The 15,061-nt window shown below is 36.0% G+C and overlaps 1 protein-coding gene across 1 annotated transcript in view; it reads right to left on the bottom strand.

Moving 5' to 3' along the window:
- The window catches only part of DOK6 (docking protein 6), a 269,698-nt gene that overhangs the window by 105,342 nt on the left and 149,295 nt on the right, over positions 1–15,061 (bottom strand). The window contains exon 4 of the mRNA XM_074822826.1: positions 5,910–6,029. Within this exon, the coding sequence (XP_074678927.1) occupies positions 5,910–6,029 (120 nt within the window). The remainder of the gene's footprint in view (positions 1–5,909; positions 6,030–15,061) is intronic.

The following is a 15,061-nucleotide window of genomic DNA, read 5'->3' as shown; positions in this document are numbered from 1 at the left end:
CCTCCATCTATGAGATTTCTGTTGCTGACTATCTGTGGCTAATTTTCAGGTGGAAAGAGATCTTTAATCTTGAAGTCACAGCATTTTGTGTTCATTCATATGTCAGGTCTATTAGAACAATTCTCTCCTGCTTTATATAGTGAGGAAACAGGACTCCAGAATTAATTTTATTCATTTGTTTATCATTATTCTGCTTTGCTTCCATTAAACATGCATGGAAATATTTATTAACATCTCAATGAAAATATAAAGGCTACATAAATAAATTATTTTAAATTGTTTCACTGATAAGTAGTAAGGTAGAGAAGAATCTGAAATCTCATTGGATTAAGCAGCCATTAAAACTGTAAACACCTTTCTTTTCTGAATAAAGCTGGCTATGTTTGGTTTATTTATTTATTTTTTTTAATTATAAAAATGGATTAAGGATAACAGAAAAAGAATAAAAAACATGCAAAATGCTTTTATGTAGTAAATCACAGAGGTTCTACAGACCCTAGAAAAGGCCCTAAAACAAGTCAGCTCTGTGAAAGTAATCACAAAGTTTCCATGCTTTGGCTGTAGTTTGTAATCTCAATATGCAGCATAAAGAAATAACTCATAATCCTCTTCTGAGGATTCAAGAAGGTTCACTATGAAAAGCTACATTTTTACTAACAGAAATTAATGAGTTTCTCTCAATTAAAACCCAGGAAGCAAGACTGCTGTACTGTAAAATGCTTTTAAATAAAAAAGAAAGGTAAAAATTGTTATGAAAAAGAGGAAAAAGTTTACAAAGGAAGTAATTTTATGAGATACTAATTTAAATATTAGGCAAGGAGTAAAAGTAAAAAATCAATTCTCTTTCAAACTTTTCCAGACTTCTAAAATCAAGATTAGCTTCAAAATGCATTAAAAAAAAAAAAAAAGCTAAAGCACCAGTAACACATAATAGAAAAGCATCATACTGACATCACAGGCGTGACACCTAACAGTAAATGAGCTACAGCACAGAAGATGGATCAGGCTTTTTCTCCAGTTTAGAAATTTGCATTTTTACATTTTCCTATTTTCTTCACTGGTTACATCAGGTTTAAAAGTAAAGTTAAATAGAATATGATTTAATACAAGTATTCAGATATTTTAGTGTTAGTATTTAGTATTCAAAACAGATTGGAATAGCGTCTTCATCAAAGGGAAGCATCTGCTCTTAAAGAGTGAAATTAGTAGCACTGTCTACACATAATGCTTTTTTAACCAGTATTGTCTTAAATATTCTGGTTTCTTTTTCACAGTAAACATAGTCTGTCATTGTATACTGTCCATTTGGATAACTTCTTTCTATTTACTTCTTTTTATAGGAAAATACAGTGACACATTGAAACAGTGATATTTCGAAAAAAAATCATGAGCATGGACAAACTGTAGATATGACAACATCCAGGCAGGTAATAACATTTTTAAAAATAGATGTTTTTGCTGTTATGTTTTGGGGTGTATTACAAATGCTTCCAAATGCATTGAGAGCTGAAAAGGAAGTTTCCAGCTCTTCCAGATGAAGACAGCACTCTACATTCACAATTTCTTTCCCTAGCAGCAGTTTGAGAAACCTAAAGAATAGGAAATGTGTGTGTAAGTATCACAAGATATTGTTTAGAAGACTACTTGTCGACAGTGTTGTGAGATCCAACCAAGTCCAGATTTTCTTTCCTGGAGTTATAACTGTGTATTATTACTTGTCTTATCATTGTATATACAGCTGGACTGTCATTATACTAAATTTGTTATCTGAATAGGATCATGTAGCCTTTACTGCTTTTGATTTAGTACTATATTTTCATTCTTTATCAAATAATCTAAATGGACATCATAAACAGTAAAAGACTGTGTTTAATGTGAAAAGAAATTTGAACAGAAACAGGGTTGGTGCTACAGGGCTGAGGACCATAAGCAAATCCCTTAGATTTGCAGGAGAGAGAAGGTAAAATGGTTGGAGAGTAACAGTAACTTCATTTCAAATCTCACTTTTACTGGAATCTGTGTATCATTGCAAATTAAACAGCCTTTAGTTGTGAGCCTTAAATGTAAAAAGAATACCACCTAAGGGTCATTTTCCACAGCGGTGTTTACACAGTAAGACTTGTGCTAATACTTCTTGAAAGTAATACCAGAGATGAAATCCAGTGAGAAGCTTTCTGTAACTGATGTGCTTTGCACAAGAATTGCTTAGATGTCTTCTCTATTCTTCCTACAAGACACGGTAGCTAGAGGTCTCTGCTATAAGCAGTGCAGATCTATAGTTTGGCTCTTTTAGCTATCACCACTGCAGAATGGCTTGATGCTGGAGGGTCAATCAACAGTGCAACTACTACAAAATAGATCTCACTAGCACTTACTGAACAACTCAGAACTGTAAAAGAACATCTCTTTCAGATCACTGCACTACCGTAAATTTTTATCCTCATATGACAGAAATGTTTTATGAATGTATGGTCTTTTAGCCATGACATTTGCACACCAAAAAGCAATTTTACTAGCCTTCGGAACAAACTGTTTTGCAAGCCATATTGTTGCATTTGTGTCACAGAGAATCAGGTGTCTTCCCTTCTGAAACTGAAAGCTCATCTCAGGAGAACCACAGGAGTGAGAGCAGGAGGATAAACAGGCTCAGATGTAACAAAAAGAGATATTAGATAAATCATAGAAAACACACGTATTTTCCTTGCCAAGTATTTTCTGAAATGTGAGTCCTTGGGTATGAAAAATGTAAGTAGCATGTAGCAATTTTTATGGTCCCAGAGCATTTACAATAACAATTAAGAAAATTATTACAAATGTTGCAAACTGAAGATACTGGCTATGACAGTCATATACAGAGACCAAAACACAAACCTACACAACAGAAAACTTAGTGATTTTTCAAGAGATAGCCAATTTATCTGAGTGAATACCCTTACAAGTACAAGACAAACATCATGTAAATGTCCTTTAAGGACAGGAATGGGCAAATGGTTGGACAGATGAAGAACATAGCATATTAAAATTATTGCTAGGAAAATGTAAAGCAGCTCATGAAAAAAAACCCTTATTAGGCTAGGTCTTTTATGATCAAGGAAGTATCTTTACCAAATTTTAAACATTTCAGAAAATCTTTAGGGCAAAGTAACTGTTTGAAAAAATACAGTGGAATGAGATGGGATTAATGGTTAATACACCTATTCTTTTGGGATTAATGGTATTAGCACCCCGTCATATCATCAGTGTAATACCATTATTCAATTGGTTTTAGCCCTTCAAACGTAAAAAAAACATTATATAACTAAAACTGAAAATCCACTGGCATTGTAGTCTTTATGACAATGCAATCTGTGGTACTGATCAGACATATTTTATTCAATTACCTGAAAGAAAGCCTTCATATGGTTCAGGCAACAGAACCTGCATGAAACTAGATGCTGAGGCTTTAAGATTCTATTACAGGTTTTACAAATTCTATTCTCGCATGTCCGTTTCAAGTAAATATTAGTACATCGACTAACTCAAGAGGAATTCTATGAAGCTGACATACTTGCAATATGTTTTGAAATAATGACATTCAAAGGTACTATACCAGTATACAGTTTTTATTTAACACACAAACAAAAAAATGACCCTGAGAGTGACACAGCTGTCGGTTTCACATTGAGCAAGATTTTAGACATTTTATACATACAGTCACTTTTCATGAATTTCAAATTAGAAAATTAACTTTGACCTTTCAGATTCAGGTCAAAAGCTCAGTAGACTCTTGAAAGGTTTTTAGGTATCTTTTGAACTACAGTTTTTGATAACATGCCTGTAAAAGTTACAACATACAATGTGCTCATATTTATTTTTTTTTTTTATCAGAGCTCACCAAATGATTCCACCCTCCAATTAGTCACCTCTTCCATAAAGCTTTCATGTGGAAAATGACACTGCCAAGTTTTCAGAATAGGATAACTAGTATAAACTGAAGTAATGGTTCCACTTAACTGATCTTACTGAAGGAATCTGCTAAAGAAATTTGGGTGCAACTGCAGGTTCTTACAGCAGAGCTAAATGAACAAAATGCTAGATTTCATACAATAGTAAGAATCTATGTACTATTCCCTTCTTCCAAGTTGATTAAAAGCCCCCCAAAACAGAATTTACTTTGCTTCTGAACAAGACAACTTTGAATTTCAAACATGTTTATTAAAATGCAAAGTTGTGCATCAAGGAGATGAAGGAAGGAAGCGAATAGGTATCAGAATTACTTGTCTGAGATACTGTAACTAATGATTTAGCAGAGCATGCTTGTCAAATATTGGATTATATGTATTCAGCCACTTTGTTTAAAAGAATATGGCTAATGATACCCTCCATGCATTCTTGTTCATGTGATTTATACAACAAATACATGCTTTGTCTCTTTGTTTCCGTTCACTTATTTACTTAGAACAATAAAGATGCTGATTATGTTCATATATGCTGGTTGGTAGCACTGCAATTAATTTCTAGACTAAGGCAATTGAATCAAGACTAGTTCACACAACAGAACTAATCTATGTCTTCTGGAGGTCATGTGTGTATAACTGGATCTCTTTCAAGAACAAGATGAAATGTATTATTTGTCATCTACATCTGAAAGCTGCTGGACAGTACATGAAATTACTGCAGGAAGATTTTGAGGAATCTGAAGCTATTTTTCTGCTCACATCACAGGCTTTTGACAAGATTTATTCCCTTTTGCATTCATGAAAGAGGTCCACCTGCTCACATAGTTCTCTCTTCAGTAGTATGCATATGAGTTTTATACCTATAGCCTATGAGCATATAGCAGATAGGATGCTTTGAGTGGTGACTGATCATTATCACTCTCCTACAGCATTAGTAGCTCTCTCTTTGTTAAGTAGTTTGAGACTACAAATGAAATCCTGTGTCTCCTAGCAGGCAAACAACTTCACAAACTTCTGAACTTCTTTTAAATTGCACTTGAGCATGTCTGATTTTTGAACAAAATTTCTTAAAGATTTCTGCATATTTTATGTTATCAGGTTCAGAGATGTCTGGACTCTTCTATGAAATTAATACAACATAATCAATTTAGTGCTATTCATTCTATAATTTAATTACGTAATTTTGTTTATAATGTTAGTTGGCTTGATGTTTTATGACCACTGAGGCAGTTTGCTTTACCACTCTGTTATTGGATCTTATAAAAGCATCAAGACAGTAATAATCATTGAGAGCTGTAATTTAGGGAGGAATAAATGAGCACATCTTGTGTTGCCCTCATGTTCATTAATAGGAATTAAATGACAGAATAATCACAGATTTTCTTTTGTTATTGCATATTCCATCCACTAGCATCTTTTCTGTGCACATTTTAATCTAAAGTTCTGTTCCAAACAGCCTTTAGATGAAGACTTACAAGCTCAGGCTTAGTCCTGACTAGCATCTGTCAACATCGTTCTTTGCACCTGTATTTGACAACTTAGATGATCTTGACTTCATTATTCAAGACAGGTATGATTTTAAAGCAAATAGGTGTTTTGCAGTCCAAAGTGGTGTTGATATGTTCATTATTGTATTTTAAAGGCTGTGGAACAACAACTGCTGTTTTATTCCTCTGCACAGAGGCCATTGTTTCCAGAACCAGAAGCGTCATAGTCATCTTTTCCTATGACAGGAAAATGTGAATGCAATGAAGACATGAAGTCACTCACTCTACATGTGCTATTTGGCATGGAATTCAATCATCTTTATTTGTAGGAAAAATAGGATTAGGCCTCAAAAACACATCCAAATGTTTAGTTCTTGATGTGCTTATAGATAGTGGTAAAAATCCTCACCACAACAAACACAAGCAAAGATAATATGGGACATCACCAAAGAACTGATCTAGGAGCAATTAAAAAATTACTTACCATTTTGTTCTCTCTGGACTCCAGCAGCAAGCAAATCTGGTTCCCCAAGACTTATATCATTGAGTCTGGTTCCTAGACACTCCATGCAAAGATGTTTGCACCATTCCTCTGCCTCTAGTTCTGGAAAAAGAGAGAAAAAATTGTTTGTGTTAACATTTTACTCAAAAAAGTCTGAAGTTAAATCAATACCTTCTTATGGACCAGCTTTATGACAATATGCTTGTGTTGAAACATGAGTTATTAGTATAAAGTTCCACATGAGTTTCTTTGCCTTGATTTATGAACTTCTAAAAGGGTTTACACTATTAGCACTGCACCTTTCATTTTCAAATCTGGGGATAGGAGGTGGAGTTAACAAAAAAGAGGAGTAGTGAGTTTTCAAGGCAATATATCTCTAGTAGGCCTTGAAATAAAAAATGCGATTTAGAAAAACATTAAATATCTGAAATATACTGCTCTTTAGGTGAATCTGAACTATTAAAGCACATCCTGCTTCTAAAGGTTGTAGAGTATTCTTCTAGGAGCAAAGGAAAAAGAAGTAATAAAAAGATCCTCAAATGCAATACTCCTTCCCTGCTGTACTGAATGGCTATGCCTGTCAAGTTAGTCTGAATAATTATTTTCTTCGGTTCTGTTCACCTTCATTTGGTCTCAGAGCAATCTGGACATTAGTTGGAACATTTGTATGAAAATTCAAAACCTTCCAGTCCTTTCTGCGTCCTCCACTACATCCCATTGATGTACATCTGAGAGGTCCCTATCTGCCAGTCTACCAGGATATAAACCCCAAAGTATAACCCCCCAAGACAGCCCCCCACAACCTCATCCTATTCACTTCTCAAACTTAATAATACAAAATCTCTGGCATTGGACAAACAAACCACATCTCAAGTTGTCATTCACTCAGCGTGAAACCACAACTAATAAAAACCATGCAACTAGACTGACTGTCTTTTGTTATAGGATAGGTTTCACCTAAGAAAAACTTTCTGGAGAACAGGCTTGGCACCAAGCACATGCTGAGCATCCATTGTCACAGCAAGCTATATCTGATCATCTTTAGGAGTGGGTGACTCCAGTCATCTAGAAATGTCTCTATTAAACTGCTGCAGTTTTTTCATTCCTATTTTTGGGGACATCTGGAAAATACTTTTGTGACAATCTCTCCAATGTCGTGCTGAAATTCAGAGAGACAGAAAAATACTGCATGCAAGCCCTGAAGCATCTAGCGATGATGACTCATTGCAATTAGTGAAAATTTATATCCAAGAAAAATCTTTCCATGCCTAATTGGCACAGTCCTCAAATCCTCGCCTATTTAGGCACAGACATCAAGTGACAGAAACATTTGCTGGATAAGAAAGGGAGATAGGTATGCAATTCCAGGTCTCCAAGAACCTTTGGATATCGTCCTTTGTTCAGGGCCCTGAATAGTCCAGGAACAGATTGTTCCTGAGTTATTCTGGCTATCAGCTCACTGAATTCCCAGACAGACAGCTCAAATGAGAGAACCTGTTCTGGGATTTCTGGGAGTCAAATGTTGTTGTCACAGGGAGACAAACAATTTGGCGGGCTTCTTCAGAGCACTGAAAGCAAAGGGGTTTCCCTTAACCCTTCCTGGTTTTTTGCAGTCTTTGTCTCAGGAGACAGATCCCCAAATTTGGTCTTCTCATAACATCCTCAGCTTCTGGTGGTAAGAGACAGAATATTCTGTCAGTAGCATCCAGATGACATTTAACTTTGAATGTGAGAAGAAAATATTGAGGTAACAGCATTAACACTTCTACAGATACAGCCTCCTTGATGGAAGTAAGGAGAGAATAGATATGTCTCTGGACAGCAGTAAAAACCTAGGGCTTTTAAAAGGAATGAGATGAATTTGTTTAAAAGCCTACCTCCAAAATTCATCTTCTGGTCATGCATGAAGAAATTTCCCTCCCGTTTTCCCTTCCTCTCCTTCAGCCTTTGTCATTTCCTTGGATATTCATGAGGTCTGTTGAACCAGAGCCATGACTTATAAATCATGCCTTCATGCCAGGGAGATGGTAAAAGTGGACCACAAGATATGCTGCCACATCCTGGCAGCAAGCAGAGGGGGTGTGGGAGGCAGCGTACTGGCACATGGGTAAGTCAAGCCCCCTCAGGGAGGGTTTCCATTGAGTCGCCCAACATCTGCTTCCAGCTACAGATAAACTCAGGGGAATCATTGCAGAAAGGCTGGTAGCACAAAGGTGACAGTGCAAATCCAGTCCAGTGCTCCCATGTTTCCTTCTCTTCCCTCTCACAATTTAGTTTCTTCCTAAACTGTACCACAGGACAATATATATATGCTGACAGAATGCATAGCTCTATATAACCCTGTAATTTTTCCTGGAGTGTGATCAGAATATAACATTTTACATATTTTACAAAATCTGCATTTTATTGCTTTCTCTCATTGTCGCTGCACCCAGACTGAAAGGGTACTTTCTGAAATGTAGAATGAGATGACGGTAAATGAACGCTAACTAACCTTTCTAATTTTACAAACATCTAAGGAGAAAGGAATACATATTGGCATTTCCATAAATCCATCCTAACATCAATATATATTCAAAACAGGACTCATGTAAAAGCAACAAGTTCTATTTATATGCATACTCATGCCACATTTCCAGTAGATTTTTTGGGAAACAAACAAACAAACAAACAGCATTGTTCTAGGAAGCTGTTTCTTGTGAGTGTCTTTGGTTTTGTCTCCTCAATCCACTTGCCTCTCTCTATTACAGGAACATGTAGATCTTGAAAGTTTGGATCCAAAACCTGCCTTTCAGAGTGTTTGACTCTGGCAGTTTAATTTATGCTGCTGCTTCTTCACTGCCAGGCATTGATGATTAGACACAGATTAGACCATTCTCCAACTGTCACACAGAAGAAACTTATCCTACTGCAAGCATTATAAGATCATGCCTATATTTTGCAAAATACTATAACATGCATTGTATTGCCGTATAAATCAAAATTTGTATCTTACAAAAATGATCGACTTAATACTACAAAAAATATAGTTTCAATGCAGAACTGAAATATCTTCCCACAGAACTGTGAGGATTTGTGTCTGCTGTCAGAAGCATCAACATTATCTACAAATGTGTTTGGAAGGTCAAGGGTATGAGGGTACTGTGTGAGTTTTACCTAATGCATCCTGATAGCTATTGCTTACTTGCAAGGGATTGCCTTCAACCCTCTCCTTGACAGACATGTGAAATCTTCTTTAGAAACAGGTGAACTACCTTTAAAAGCCAAAGCCATGTTTCTTCTTTCATCATGTGCATTGATAAAGCAGTTCACCATTCTTTTCTAAAAGGTCTATAGAATGCTTTGTGTTTCTGGATAGCAAATTAAATATTATTTATGATTTTAAAAAATTATTTATTATAATTTATAGTACATAAATGCATCAGTCACAGTAGCAGTCTTTAAGAATGACAGCTACCATGTCACAAAACAGAGATACCACTGTTACTTCTTTATTTTGATTACATGCATATATTCAAACAGATGAAATATTACAGTGGAACCAAGTCACAAAAAACTGTCAGCAAAATTCTTCTCTTTAATGAATGTAGATTAGATTTATTCATGGTAAATGCAGAGTTTTTAGTCATAACTGGTACTTCTCATTGAAAAATTTAGTTTCCTTTTAAGATAACTGAATTCTTGGACTGAATGATAAATTGTAAAGCATGCTTTCACAGCTGTAAATAAAATCCAAATACTTGCATTTTCATCTTTACTGTTACTTGATTATAAAAGGCGGCTATACAAATGTCATGAGGTGAGATAAAATGCAAAGAGATGGGAGACCTTAACTAGACACTGTTTATTGCATAAGAAATATTACTGGGAACAAATCTGTAAACTTGTTATCTGAAAACACACACCTTGTTATTGGCAATATTTTCTTGCAGTTTAACTGAGCTTCTAGGTCATGCCTGAGGTTATATGCCATTTCTACTTCAGTTCCAGGGTGATTAAACTGATACTGTACCTACTCCAACCACTGATGTTGTGTATTGCAAATAGGTAATACCACAGGATGACAAATGGGTTAGTTGATATAATAATAATAATAATAATGATAAAATAATACTGGCAAATGGTGTGTAGTAGGTTTGTGTGGCCAGGTTTTTGTAGCGGGTGGCGCTACAGGGGTGTCTTCTGTGAGAAGCTACTAGAAGGTTCCCCTATGTCCAATAGAGCCAAAGCCAGCTGGCTCCAAGACGGACCTGCTGCTGGCCAAGGCCAAGCCCACAAGCAATGTTGGTAGCGCCTCTCGGATAACATATTTAAGAAGGGGGGAAAAACCCCTGCACAACACCAATTGCAGTTGGAGAGAGGAGCAAGAATATGTGAGAGAAACAACTATACAGACACCAAGGTCAGTGAAGAGGAGGGGGAGGAGGTGCTTCAGGCACTGGAGCAGAGATTCCTCTGCAGTCCCTGGTGCAGACCGTGGTGGGACAGGCTGTGCCCCTGCAGCCCATGGAGGTTAACAGTGGAGCAGAATCCACCTGCAGCCCATGGAGGACCCCAAGCCAGAGCAGGTGGATGTGCCCGAAGGAGGCTGTGACCCCATGGGAAGCCTGCACTGGATCAGACTTCTGGCAGGACCTGTGGACCCATGGAGAGAGGAGCCCACGCTGGAGCAGGTTTGCTGGCAGGACTTGTGACCCCGTGGGAGACCCATGCTGGAGCAGTTTGTGAAGAGCTGTAGTCTGTGGGAAGGACACACATTGGAGAAGTCTGTGGACGAATGTCTCCTGTGGGACGGACCCCACGTTGGACCAGGGGAAGAGCATGAGGAGTCCTTCCCTTGAGGAGGAAGGAGCAGCAGAAACATGTGATGAACTGACTGCAACCCCCACTCCCTGTCCCCCTGTGTCGCTGTGGGGAGGAGGTAGAGAAAATTGGAAGTAAAGTTAAGCCCAGGAAGAAGGAAGGGGTGGGAGGTGTTTTTAAGATTTGGGTTTTTTTTTTCTCATTATCCTACTCTGATTTGACTCGTAACACATTAATTTTTCCCCAAGTCAAGTCTGTTTCGTCCATGACAGTAATTAGTGAGTGATCTCCCTGTCCTTATCTCAACCCCCAAGCCTTTTGTTATATTCTCTCTCGCTTGTCCAGTTGAGGAGAGGGGAGTGATGGAGCAGCTTTAGTGGGCACCTGGCATCTATTCAGGGTCAACCCACCACATGGTGTTAGAAATATAAATTTGTAAGAGTGAAAGAGCTCTTCTACTTATGGTTTAAAGCAGTTTAAGCTACATAACATAGTCTACAGGGTGGTGAGGCAGAGATACACATTAACAGATACATTTCATTTCACTGTCCTTAGAGATCCTCTAGATCTCTAAGGCTAGAGGTGGGATTGTTTTCAAACTCCTAACTTAGGAACCATTTTGTGTGCAGACTAAACCAAATACCTTTTGAATCCTGATAACTTCACAGTCTTTCACATTTACCTCCTGTGTTCACATTGCACAATCCTACAGGAACCTGTTATCACACACCACTACAAGTTGCCAGCATAGCTGAATACTGCTAGCCTGAGATAAAACCCCAAAGAGGTGATCACTCCTGCTCAGTTCAGCTTTTGTCTCCTTGAGTAATGCCATCTCCTGCTCTGCAAGGCAGTGCCCTCCATTCCAGGAGATCTCTTTGATCACTAGCAGCAGCAAATTATCTCATTTGTAAAGAAATGGCTCAATTTATATGCAACTCATAAAGTTTAAAAAAAAAAGATGAGGAAGTTCGTCTTTTCCCCTTCTCATACAGCCCACGTGAAGTGATGTGACCAATGATTTATGTTGAAAATAACATATTTGCAATATTAGAGAGGGATAACAAACATTGTCCTTCTGCAAATCAAAAAACCTCACTTACGTTTTGAGCTTTCCCTCATATCAAACTGTATAAATCTAAAATATTAGTTTCTTAATTTCTGAAACATTTTAATGTATTTTCTGCACAAAGTGTTTGATTCTTCTTACCTCTAAACTACTTCTGTAACAGGTCCAAATCCAACTGAATATTCTTATTCTGAATGAAACTGGAGAATCTTTACTGTTTGAATTAGTAGGACTTAGTCCTGATATTCTCTACCAAGAAAGAAAGATGGTGCAGAAAAGCCACATGTGCCAATTTATCTCCTCTAAAAATTACCCAGACTTAATTAGAAGTTAATAGGAAAATATATGATTGAATTCCCACAGGACTGATGTGCTATTTTACTGCGCCACATACAATAAATGCAGCAACTTAATTTCACTTGTTTTCACTAGCAAATAACACTATTGCCTGAAGGCACGTAATTTCTCATTAAAATCAATAACACCTTAAAAACCTCTATCCTTTATCAGGATATAGATCATCCTTTGATGATTCAAACATAATTTTATTTTATAAATATTTAAAATATGTTATCTAATAGTGTCTCCATTACTTAAGGCACTTTCTAGAGCACATCACACACACTCAAAGACAGATACAAATGCAAAGTAACGTGGCCATTTCTTATCTTTGCTCAGAGGAACATATGGATAGTGCTTATTTTGTGTAATAACAGTGATTAACACTGGCTATGCGTGGATTAGGCAATATTTGTTAAATGATAGATGGGAAGCAATGAAAGGAATAAGTTCTATTTAGTGTAAAAGAACAGAAAATTAGTCTGTATGTAGACTAAAGCTTGCTTTCAATTAGATACTACCAGATAGTGGGCTGCAACTCTGAAAGCAATTTGGTTATTAAAATTATTTTTTTATTGACCAATTATATTTGAAGATATTTTATGAGATACGGGACTCATATATAGAATTTTTGCTTGTGTTTCAACTAATACTACCTCTAAGGAAACTTTTTTATATTTCTGAACTGTGGTTTTTGAATCTTTCACCTGGAGTAGAGCATCATGTTATTACAAGGCAAAGGAAAAATCATTAAGGAAAACCACATATACTGTTAAATTTTATTAATTTACTGAAAATGCTTTATATTCAGGCCATGACAAAATATTTTAAAGTAAATCTGACAATATTATTTGAAAAAAAAAAAGTCGGTGAGTCAAGTTCCTCAAAAATTTCTTGTCATTGCCACTTTTTTAATACCATAAGACCCTTTTTTTTTTTTAACTATTTCCATCTATTAAAATGTATGCTTATTTCTGAATATATCATCTGTTTAATGACATACCCACCTTTCTCTGTACAATTTGACTTTTTTTTTTTTTCTTTTTTTTTTTGCTTAAGGAAATATTGAATAATGCAGCCATCAAGTTAAATGAATAATTACAGAATATGAACAGATATTATTCTGTAACTTTAACTGTTGGTATATTTTGCTAATGCACTGTTTTAACTGAGGGAAGATATAGTCTAAGTATTATACAACCCAAAATTTAATTTTCCCATCATTTTCTATTTTAAACTTGTGTTGGTATAAGGATAGCACAGTTAATTACAATAATTACCAAAAAACAGCTATTATCTATAATAAAATTAAAACTGATATTTCCACCAAAATTCATCCACATGTATCTGGACATGCTGCAAGATACATCACAAACAGGATTCTGACAATTTTAATTTGTGCATGTACCTGTGTTTGCAAATAGCCACATGCGTATCCCTGTAGTTATCGAGCTATATGAAAACTAACAGTTTCCTGACAATACCTCCTTCATTTCTGCAATTCTGAACAAAAGTCTCAACTTGAATAACCAGCACTCAGTTACTAGACCATCTAATATCCTGTCTATAATATAAACATGTACAGTGTTAAGTGAATGCTTATGAAGGCAATAACATTATTTTAAAAGATTTATCATATGGATATTACTGTCCAATAAATTATTTCCCTAAAATAGACTTTAGTTGCACATAACATCTACTTTTACCTACATTGCTCCTCCTTTTCAGCACAAAATTGTAGTGAAAGATCACCCTTCACTCAGACCCTAAAAGAAATGCCCTACAACACTGACTAGCAGTCCCTAACCAAAGTTAAAGCACTAGAAAACAAAGCTTCCCATCTGAAATGCTGTTTGAGAATGTAGTTTTCATACAGGAACAGAACTTGTTTAAAAAATGGAGAAGGTATAGGAAAATGAAGAAAAATACTATCTATAAGAAACTGATTTCCTTTGCTCAACACTAGTGCTAATGTAACTATTGGACATTGTTGTTTTTTTTTTTTTTTCATTAGGTAAATGGCAATTTCTGCTATTAAAAAAAGAGAATATCACTTTGTTCAGTGATCAGTCTTACAGAAATGAATGATGTCATTCCGGGAAGAAAATGCTATTTAGTGGATAAATTAGTCCCTGAGGGTAGATTTATAGGTATCCTATACAGATCATGTATTCTACTTCACACTGGGGACTAGTGACTCTCATTATACCATAAATGTTTATTAAGCATTAGTATGTCCAACAGATCAACAGTGAGCTGATAGAGCATCAGTATTCAAAAATATCCCTAGTAAACTTTCATTCTCAATTCAAACTTTTGTTCAAGTGCAAAGTAATAATAATGAAAACCTGCCTGAACATAGAAGAAACATTTACATTTTGTCTGAAACTAACAGGCCAGTTACAAGAATCTGGCATGGGAGTTAGACAGTTCCCAAAGATTGTCAATCCATACCTGTTTCAATAGTTATTAACATTAAATGACAATAGCATGGAAACAAAATAACCTCAGGCAGCTTGTCTGTAGTGGGAATGACATAAACACCGTCAGTCAAGTGTCCAAAAAGGGTCTGTCACCAGTAACATAACACACAGAGGATGCTATCACATCAACTTATGCAACTACCTCATGATTGGCAGCAGCAATAGCATTTTCCTGGCTTAAAACTTTATAGTATTTCAGATTTAGTCTACTCCCACCATAGTTTTATTCCTTTTGGAAAAGTTATATTCTTAAATGCATAGGAAATTTAATACCTTCTGTGTAAGTGTGAAGTATGTTTCTCTCCCATTGTCAAATGTTTAAGTTACAGTCTAGTAAGAGGATCCTTACCCAAATAAAGTAGTACAAATCCTAAGGTTCATTTCACCTTTTTTTTTAAAAACAATATGTTAAATATTCAGTCTTATCTTTGAACTATTGA

Source organism: Strix aluco, chromosome 1 (assembly GCF_031877795.1).
Source record: "Strix aluco isolate bStrAlu1 chromosome 1, bStrAlu1.hap1, whole genome shotgun sequence".
In the NCBI taxonomy this organism is placed as follows: Eukaryota; Metazoa; Chordata; class Aves; order Strigiformes; family Strigidae; genus Strix; species Strix aluco.
Note: the sequence above shows the minus strand (reverse complement) of the source record. Positions and strands in the feature narration are given on the sequence as shown.